Source organism: Oncorhynchus clarkii, chromosome 10, assembly GCF_045791955.1.
Source record: "Oncorhynchus clarkii lewisi isolate Uvic-CL-2024 chromosome 10, UVic_Ocla_1.0, whole genome shotgun sequence".
Taxonomy (NCBI): Eukaryota; Metazoa; Chordata; class Actinopteri; order Salmoniformes; family Salmonidae; genus Oncorhynchus; species Oncorhynchus clarkii.
This window is the reverse complement of record NC_092156.1, coordinates 45,202,110-45,211,330: the sequence shown is the minus strand read 5'-3', so window position 1 is coordinate 45,211,330 and position 9,221 is coordinate 45,202,110. Positions and strand designations below refer to the sequence as shown.

General features: G+C 45.3%; 2 protein-coding genes across 9 annotated transcripts in view; one reads left to right on the top strand and one right to left on the bottom strand.

Moving 5' to 3' along the window:
* Window positions 1-8,324, top strand: LOC139418581 (tyrosine-protein kinase receptor UFO-like). Of its 2 annotated transcripts, none has more exons than XM_071168162.1 (18): window positions 1-454; window positions 808-1,015; window positions 1,124-1,224; window positions 1,306-1,488; window positions 1,628-1,708; window positions 1,806-2,117; window positions 3,720-3,859; window positions 3,959-4,103; window positions 4,264-4,393; window positions 4,504-4,598; window positions 5,209-5,304; window positions 5,451-5,528; window positions 5,629-5,721; window positions 5,857-5,978; window positions 6,137-6,246; window positions 6,942-7,101; window positions 7,249-7,385; window positions 7,497-8,324. In XM_071168162.1, the coding sequence occupies exons 1-18, from the start codon at window positions 376-378 to the stop codon at window positions 7,960-7,962; spliced, it is 2,736 nt and encodes a 911-aa protein (XP_071024263.1). In that variant the 5' UTR covers window positions 1-375; the 3' UTR covers window positions 7,963-8,324. The 2 variants fall into 2 exon arrangements, with proteins under 2 accessions (XP_071024263.1, XP_071024264.1); XM_071168163.1 differs by having other exon boundaries at window positions 12-454; window positions 858-1,015; window positions 7,497-8,173.
* The window catches only part of LOC139418579 (ryanodine receptor 1-like), a 72,702-nt gene continuing 71,751 nt past the window's right edge, over window positions 8,271-9,221 (bottom strand). For all 7 annotated transcript variants that reach the window (XM_071168154.1, XM_071168155.1, XM_071168156.1 and 4 more), the window contains one exon: window positions 8,271-9,221. In XM_071168154.1, coding sequence (XP_071024255.1) covers window positions 9,126-9,221 — 96 coding nt within the window. In that variant the 3' untranslated portion in view covers window positions 8,271-9,125.

Here is a 9,221-nt window from a genome sequence, read left to right as displayed (position 1 = left end):
AGTCAAGAGGTAAAGTTTTCCCTATGAGTAATTCAATCGTGAGAGACATGCCTAATACTCGCGGACTATTTGCCTATTAAACTAAATTCACTCTCGGGGATAGGCTACATCATATCCAGCAGTAGTAGGTTATATTGTATATTCGACTCCTGGAAGAAGAACAACTTTTTCAATAATTTCTATGAATGGCATAGTCTACTCTCAAGGATAACTTTTTGGAAAGCGTTTGAAACCTTAAGGAAATAGTCTAACGTGGATACTGTGCGAGGAAGAATTTCATTTCTTGCCTGGAAGGATGGAAAGATGTCTGTCTGAGGCATAATTTTAGGCGTAGTAGAGACCAATCTTGTTCTTCAAGAGCAAACCTGAACGAGGATGAAGGGCAGCAGAGGGTGTTTGCCGTTATTTGTTCTTCTGTTGATGGGTATAATAGGTACAGTGGTCCCTGTGCCAGGTGAGTCAGCATTGATGATACCAGAGATTATGTTGTCATTTTAGCAATATAAATGACCTCTCAGAAATGACCATAACGTATGTTTTATCATTTGAAAAACACAAATTGTATTATTTGAAAAACGTATGTTCTTTTCTTTCTATGCGGTTTATTTTACTTATGAACTTTTTAGGCAGGTATATAGGGTTAGTCTAATATTACAGTTGATTGACAAGACAATTTGACACTATATTTAATGGTAAACTTAATTTATGCTTCCCCGAGTGAACTTGGTATCCATTAATCTAATCTAGGGACCATATTTACTGAATGTCAGTTTAACATTCAGATTAATGGGTGTCCTTTGAATCAAGTGTTTCAGTTTGTGAAGAGCCCAGCCAATGTAACCTCATCCCTGGGTAAGCCGGTGCAGGTGCTCTGTACTCTCCAGGGAGATGGAGGTGGAGAGGAACCTCCGGATGTGGTGTGGTTTAGGGACGGTCAATCCCTGGATTACGCTGACACCAATCAAGTCCAAGTGCCTGTCACTGAAGGAAGTTGGCTGACCCTCAGTGAACTCAGGTCATTCTCAATTATGACTCTCTCTCTCTCTCTCTCTGTTTATGTCACACATTCTTGGTCTGACTTATCTTTTTTCCAGTGACAGTAATATGTCTTGTCTGTCATCAGAATTGATCATGTGAAACTGTCAGACATTGGGAGATACCGTTGCATGGCAACAGTGGGGCGGAAGGACTTGATGTCTCAGGAAGGGGTCATTCAGCTAGAAGGTAGAGTTTCTCTCTGTCTCTTCAATAATCTGTCTTTTTATTTTCGACAGTATCTTACTCACAGTTCATCGTCTTTTCCAGGAATCCCTCATTTCTCAGTGGAGCCTCATGACATGACAGTAGTGGCTAATGTTAGCCTCAGCCTGCAGTGTATGGCCCATGGGCCTCCAGAACCTGTCAGGATCATCTGGCTGCAGAATGGAGGACCACTCAACACTCTCCAGGACCCTGTATCCCACTCTCCCTCCACTCGCAACATCACAGGTAAAGACTTCTCTCTTACTTTTGCATTTTGCTTACAAACAGCACATTATACAGGCTTAAAATTGAAACCGCATTCTGTAACTGTCTATTTGCTTTTCTGTCCGTCTGACTGACCACCTCCTTGCATCCCTGTTGTTAGGCCTCAACCAGACAAGCAGCTTCTCCTGTGAAGCCCACAACAGTAAAGGTGTGGCTACCTCAGCCTCGGGAACAGTGACAGGTTCGTACCAACAGGGAAGTCGTTCAACGTAAATGACTTATGATTATGTTGATTTGTTTGGCCTCATTCATGACTACCTCTCTTGTCTTGGGCGTAGTGGTTCCCTCCCAGGCACATGAAGTCCAGGCTGTAGAGGTTACCATCTCTTCCCTGCTGATCTCCTGGAAGCCTGGCTTTGGAGGGGTGTATCCTGTCTCTGTGTGCTCTATACAGGCAGCTCCATCTGGTCCTGACCGCACTGCATTGCTTAATCACCTGGTCCACAATCAGAATGTAAATGTACCACCTGCCCGACACCTGATCCCAGACCTGGAGCCCTACTCCTCCTATGACGTGAGGGTGGCTTGCCGTAGCAGTCAAGGTGCTTCCCCCTGGACACCATGGGTAACACTGCGCACATCTGAAGGAGGTAAGCTGTTTGCCACAGTCCTCGACCCGCCACCCCATCAGCGTGTGTTTATAGCAAATCTATTACTGATCATGTATTTTGTTATGTATTCACATCTACAGCTCTTAGGTATTCTAGCAGATGATTTCGTCCTGAGTGACTTACAGTACAATGAGTTCATGTTAAAGTGCGATACCTATGTAGCAGAGGTCAGTGACCTACAGGGGGAACAACGAGAGTTGAGTGACTGTGAAGCTAGGCTGGTTATGGGTCAAAGATTGTTCTGGAAAGAAGAAGAAAAGTTTGGGAATTGGTTAAGGATTCTCAAGTGTTTTTGATGAAACAGACAGAAGAGATACAGGTTTATGGTTTTGAAAAGCAGAGGGGTCTAGCGTCTTTCATTCTAAATATTCATCTGAAAAGGGCCAGATGGATGGAACCTGACGTGAAATCAAGATTTTCAGTGCTATTCCTCTGAGCTGGCAACAGACAGTCACATTTGCCAGTAAGAACACCCTTCTCTCCATCCTCAGTGTTTTAAAATATAAACTTCTATATTGAGAAAGTTGCTTGAGCAAAGGAGGAGGTACTGAGGGCAGGAGGGAAACAGATTAAGCATTCTCTATTCATGGTTTGGCAGAGGTGGCTCAATCCTGCTGTGTCCATATAATGCTGCAGTGTGTTTGAATTATGGCCGGTGGAGAAGCGGTTTTTCCATGCCAACTCATGCTTTCCGCAGTCTGTAATGTAGACATGTTTGTGTAGAAGGGAAATAGAAAGAGAGACTTTCGGAGAGAAGGGGAAAGGGGGAAACAGCCAATTTCACAGTGGTGTAGTGCACATCAACACACCATCAACTGACCACTAAAGAATGTTCCATTCTATCAAATCGGTTACCAGATGTCAGGCTTAAAAGAAAACACCCTTCTTGTGCTGGGAGAATGCATGTTTGGATTCGTTTGATTCCATTAGCTAAACGATGCTGACCGTCACTGTCAAATTCATTCATTTCAAACACTTTTTGTTGTTGTTGCATGCAGTAGATAACTCATGACTCCTAGTGTTTAGCGTAACCAAACCATTTAGAGTCTTTGCTTTTGTCTGTCCTATTAATCTGAAAATAACATGCGCGCATGACGTGGCACAGACCTGTAAGGTGTGTGTGTGTGCGAGCAAACTATATTCCCGACCTCCCCACAAAGTAAAAATATCTTATCCCTCCCATCTACATCTCTCTCCACTGCTCCTGGGTCAGAGGTAGAGGGGAGTGAGAGGGCTGCGGGCTGAGGGAGTGAGCGAGAGAGAGAAAGAGCCGGGTAGATGGAGAGGGGAAGGTGCTTGTGTTTTTGTTGGCCGGGGTGGAGCCACATATGGAAACGATCAGCAGTGGAACACTCACCGATGACATCACCAGGCAGGGTCCAGTACAGGCCCCAGCCGCAGCCCACGCTAAGACTCACAACGTGACAAAAATGCCTTTATTTACATTGTCCTCTTAATAAGATAAAATTTTACGCATGGAACTTTGCACACTGGTTTTTAACAGCATGAGTCTGGTAGTGTGTGTTACAGGTCATTTGATATGTTGTAAACATTATTCATTTTTTGGCATGGATCTGACAGTACCAGAGGCAGCACCAGACAATGTGAGTGGACTGTTTAATGGAACAGAGGTTATTGTCAGCTGGACCAAGCCACCAGGCAGACTGAATGGCCAGATACTAGGGTACAGAGTGGAGTACAGAACCCCTAACAAGTCCAAGGTAACCCATGTTACTGTTGTCAAAGTAAACATATGTTGTAGACTCTCTCTCTCTGAGTGTAATGGGTGTCTTTGCTGTTGTTTTGTTTTCCTGCTTCAGGCTGTTATGGAGTCAGTTCAGTCCTCTGAGCTAGCTATCCCGCTCTCCAGCCTCCTGGACAGTGTGTCCCTGAGTGTGAGTGCCTGTACTGTGGCAGGGTGTGGCCCCTGGAGCCCTGTCCAAACCCTCAAACAGAAACAGCCTGGTGAGTCTGGACAGAACAGAGGGAGACAGTAGGATGGTTGGGATGGGCCAAAGGAGAGGAGAAAACGGCAGGAGATTCCAAATGTTCAAGTTGATTCATCAGGTAGCATATTCTAGTGTCTGTGTAATAGTTGACATACCTCTCTTTCCTGCCTTTTTAGATCTCTCCCCACATCAGGCATTTTCCTGGCATTGGTGGTATGTGATCATGGGGATTGCTGTCGGTCTGGCCTTGATAGGGTTCATCGTGGTGTATGCAATCATATTGCGTCAAAGAGAGACATGCTTTGGGTATGTACCTATGGGTCTCCCTGTATCCCCTTTGTTCCATTCTTTTGTTGTCGTCATTACTGTTCGATGATCAATTAAAAACAACTGTGTGTTTGTGTGTTGCGCGACAGGAAAACATTTGACCCTATGAGAAACGGCGGTGGGGACTTCGTCGTAAGATACAGCGCCCGACGCACCTACAATCACCAGTCGAATGAGGCCACACGTGAGTTGTCATGCCAGTGACGTAAGAGGAACAGTCACCGGTAAACGCCTTGGAACCAAGCGGTGTGTCATGAAGTGTGGGAGTTCAGGAACAGATGTTGAAGATCAGATTTCATCCGTTTGCTCAATGTTGTTCTGTGCCAGATGTGGTGGTGGGGGGGTGGGGGGGTGGGGGGGGGGCAGAGTGGTGTCAGTATCTGGCTGTTAACAACACAATCCGCTGGAGAACACAGAGAAATTAGTTTGAGAATGGAGTTCAAATCTTTGCAGAGTCACGCTGCTATTATTCTTAGGGGACAAATATTGAATTATGTTTATTTCAGGACAAATGGGAAATGTTCTAAATCATAGTTTTGGGATGTGTTTTGTTGCCAGAGCATTTTGTTTCGACACACATCGTTGTGAAAAGACAAAACAGGAAGAGAAAACAGACTGTAAGCCTAGAACAGTTTCACAATAATGGACTCATATTCTGCATTGTTCTTCAAAACGGAATCTCTCATTTGTTTAAGGGCAGTGGGAGAGGATTAACGCTCAAGTTATTTTTCCAATACTTCATGCTTTAAGAATCCCTGTTTCTGTGTAAGAGAGAGTATTAACCCTGTCCGCAGTGAACAGCCTGGTGATCAGTGACGAGCTGAAGCACAAGTTGCAGGATGTGATGGTGGACCGACACAAGCTGACCCTGGGCAAGACCCTCGGCGAGGGTGAGCTCCGGTTGAAGCCTTCGTCATACGCTATGTGCTGTCACCTAGTCAGTCATGAACGACTACATCCTAGGGCCTGAAGAGGCTTAGATCCCCAGCTACACCAACCCACCGGACTAACAGAGAGTCCATGTCTTGATCTGCAGGAGAGTTTGGCTCCGTCATGGAAGGGCTTCTGGTGCATGAAGAGACTGTCCTCAAAGTGGCTGTGAAGACCATGAAGAGTGAGTGATCGGACAGTGTCGGATGTCCCCATTGTGCGTCTCCCATGGTGCAGTATGTGTCAGTTTGACCTCAGCCACCCTCTCCTTCTCCCTCTCGTAGTTTCCATCTGCACTCGCACCGAGATGGAGGACTTCCTCAGGGAGGCTGCTTGTATGAAGGAGTTTGACCACCCCAACGTCATGAGACTCCTCGGTGAGAGACTGGGCTGATTTTGTTTTGTCACTTATCGAGCGACGATTAACACGCGGTCGTTTTTGACTCCCAAGTGTCCGTCACCAAGTAGGCCTGACTCGATTCATTCTGTTGTTTCCCCAATCCTCCCTGTAGGAGTGTGTCTGCAGACGGTAGAGAGGGGAGGCTACCCATCCCCTGTCGTCATCCTGCCTTGTATGAAACACGGGGACCTGCACAGTTTCCTGCTCTACTCTCGACTCGGGGACAGTCCTTTGGTCAGTTCCCTTCCCTCCCACGCAGATCGGAAAGGTTTTTTGTTACACAAATAAAAATTGTAGCGTTGTGCTCTTTTCTCCTTTCAATGCGTGTTCCATTTGTGCTGCTGTATAGCACCCCCTGTCTGTATCTTATCGTCTCTGTCTCCATTCATCAGTCCCTGCCGTCTCAGATGTTGGTGAAGTTCATGACAGACATCGCACGGGGAATGGAATACCTGAGCGACAAGAGGTTCATCCATAGAGACCTGGCAGCGCGAAACTGCATGTGGGGATTCTCGCCTCTCTGTTCTGTCCGTGTCCTCCTGTTTCTCCCACATACTCCTCAATGTTTTTCTGTGATGGTCTGAGAGAATGATTGTGACGCAAGTTGAGCATGTTGAGTGATACAAGTACTGTTTTACGCTGCTATTACGTTGTTTGTGCTCATCTGCACACACACGGAGTGTACAAAACATGAAGAACACCTTCTTAATATTGAGTTCTACCCACCCTCTTTTGCCCTCAGAACAGCCTAAATTCTTCGGGGCATGGACTCTACAAGGTGTCGAAAGCGTTCCACAGGGATGCTGGCTCATGTTGAGTCTAATACTTCCCACAATTGTGTGAAGATGGCTGGATGTCCTTTGGGTGGTGGACCATTCTTGATACACACGGGAAGCTGTTGAGTGTGAAAAACCCAGCAGCGTTGCAGTTCTTGACACAAGCCGGTGCAACTGGCACCTACTACCATACCCCATTCAAAGGCACTTCAATCTTTCGTTTTGCCCATTCACCCTCAATGGCACACATACACAATCCATTGTCTCATTTGCCTCAAGGCTTAAATCATCTACACTGATTGAAGTAGATTTAACAAGAATAAGGGATCATCGCTTTCACCTGGATTCACCTGGTCAGTCTTTCACGGAAAGAGCAGGTGTCCTTAATGTTTTGTACACTCAGTATATATCTGTCCTGCAGGCTGAACGAGAATATGACTGTGTGTGTGGCTGATTTTGGCCTATCTAAGAAGATCTATAATGGAGACTACTATAGACAAGGACGCATTTCAAAGATGCCAGTAAAATGGATCGCCATCGAGAGCCTGGCAGACCGAGTGTACACCACCAAGAGTGACGTGGTGAGCTATCCAAACTTTGTCCAGCTACATTATGTGACCCATGTCTCCTACTGTATTTGGGTTTTAACATCCTGCAGAAGAATTCATAACAAAGAGTAAATACAAGTACATTATTTTTGTGACGGTGCTTATTTCCCTCTCTCGAAGTGGTCGTTTGGAGTGACTATGTGGGAGATAGCCACTCGGGGACAGACGCCCTACCCTGGAGTGGAAAACAGTGAGATCTACGACTACCTTAGACAGGGCAACCGCCTCAAACAGCCCCCTAGCTGCCTGGACACCATGTGAGTGCCTGTTTCTGGATCTGTATTTAGTGGTGTATAGTAGAGGCAACCAATGTACCTTTCCTGGAGTATCTAGATTTTGGGTAATTTTGTATGTCCTCTATACTGTAGCTACTCCCTGATGTTCTCCTGCTGGCTACTGAGTCCTAAAGACCGCCCGGGGTTCCCCTCCCTGCGCTGTGACCTGGAGAAAGCCCTGGAGGAGATGCCCGAGCAGGAGGAGGCTGATGACCTGCTCTACGTCAACATGGAGGAGCCCTCAGGCTCTCTGTCGGGGGCCGTGGGGGGCTGGGAGCCTTTTGGACTGCCTCACCCGTCCTACCAGAAGAACATGGGCCCTCTGGAAACCGTCCAGGTGCATCATCATCATGCTGATCGCTATGTACTCTGCCCTCAGCGCGAGGCCCAGCCCTATCTCAATGACTCTATTGACAGCCTGAGCTGGATGGCCTCCTCGTCAAGCCCCACCCTGCAGCTCCAGGCCTCCTGCTCCTCCTCCCCCACCTCCTCTCTATTGCTGGACGGGCAGGACAACAGGGAAGGAGAAGGATGGGACCGGAGGGTCTTCAGGAAGTGAGGTTTAAAAGGCTCACAGAGGGACTTCCAGTAGTTGTGAAGAAATACTGAAGAAAGTAGACAAGTTCACCACAATACGGTAGTCAAATGAACAAATCAAGGATTGGTTGTGTTACGGACGGTTCAACAGTTGTGTACATACTGTATACACTGTAGTCAATTGTCACTCATGTGGAGCCACCAAATCACATGCTAGATAAATATTTATCTTCCCAATATGAATATTAAGAAACCAAATCAACTAATCCGTTGGCACGGACTGTGTAATAAATTGGTATAACCCTTTACTGAAAGGAAACTACATCAAACTAAGTGCATCCAAGCCTTTTATTTAATAAACCAATGAACAAACCCATTAATAAACCAGTATTTTTTTGTTTGTTTTAAGAAAACAAAGTAGCGAGTTCCCTCAAACTAAACAATGTACTGGATACAATAATGCATTCATGGCATTCAGACTAGCCAGGCTTAAAATACATTCAATAAATGAAAAACAAATAAATACACAAACCCTAGTTCCTACGTCAACAACACAGTAACCATCATCAGTTCTGTTGAGAGAAATAGTCATAATTAAAACAGATACAAAGAACATTTCAGGGAAAAACCTTGTCAGTTGAAAAGCAGCAGTTGAAGAGCATTTAAAGTCAATACTGTACTGTATGTAGTGGTTATAGCGCTTTTCCAGTGGGCTGGTACAATATTATCTAAGAGACTGTTGTGTAAATAGCTTTGAAGGATAAAGTACCATCAACTATACTCCAGTTGTGTTTACAGTATATCTGGTACCGGTATCTCTTGCTTTATGAGTAGGAGGAGATATCAAAGTACTATACCAAACATGACAGTTTTGGTACAGTATCAAGATGCTGCTGGAGTATACGACTAATAAAGTTTGTTCCAATAATTGAGGCACTGAAGTTTTACAAAATTGACATGCATAATGCACTTAATTATTGAGAATATTTGTGGGTGTTGGCAAATGGGAGTATTTTCCCAAGAATTACTGTCACTGAATGTTTCAACTTGACATTGCTACAAACACTTCTAAATGCAGTTATTTAGTTTTCATGTGTTTGGGTCCAACTCTCTTCCATACAGTATTGTGCAGCTATTTCAGTATGGTTTACTATGTTATTAAACCTACTAATTGTAGTAGTATGGTTATGCAAGCTGATCCTCATATTGCTTCCTGAAACAGTCCCCAGCAGGGAAGAAGTCCCACGCTCGCTCCTGGTACATCTTCCACACATATGACTC

Bases quoted from the DNA above. Each gene is read 5' to 3' on its own strand.
- LOC139418581 (XM_071168162.1), top strand. From the start codon at position 376: ATGAAGGGCAGCAGAGGGTGTTTGCCGTTATTTGTTCTTCTGTTGATG. The intron at 4,104-4,263 runs GTGAGTCTGGAC...CTGCCTTTTTAG, and splicing joins CCTCAAACAGAAACAGCCTG to ATCTCTCCCCACATCAGGCA. The intron at 6,247-6,941 runs GTGGGGATTCTC...TCTGTCCTGCAG, and splicing joins CTGGCAGCGCGAAACTGCAT to GCTGAACGAGAATATGACTG.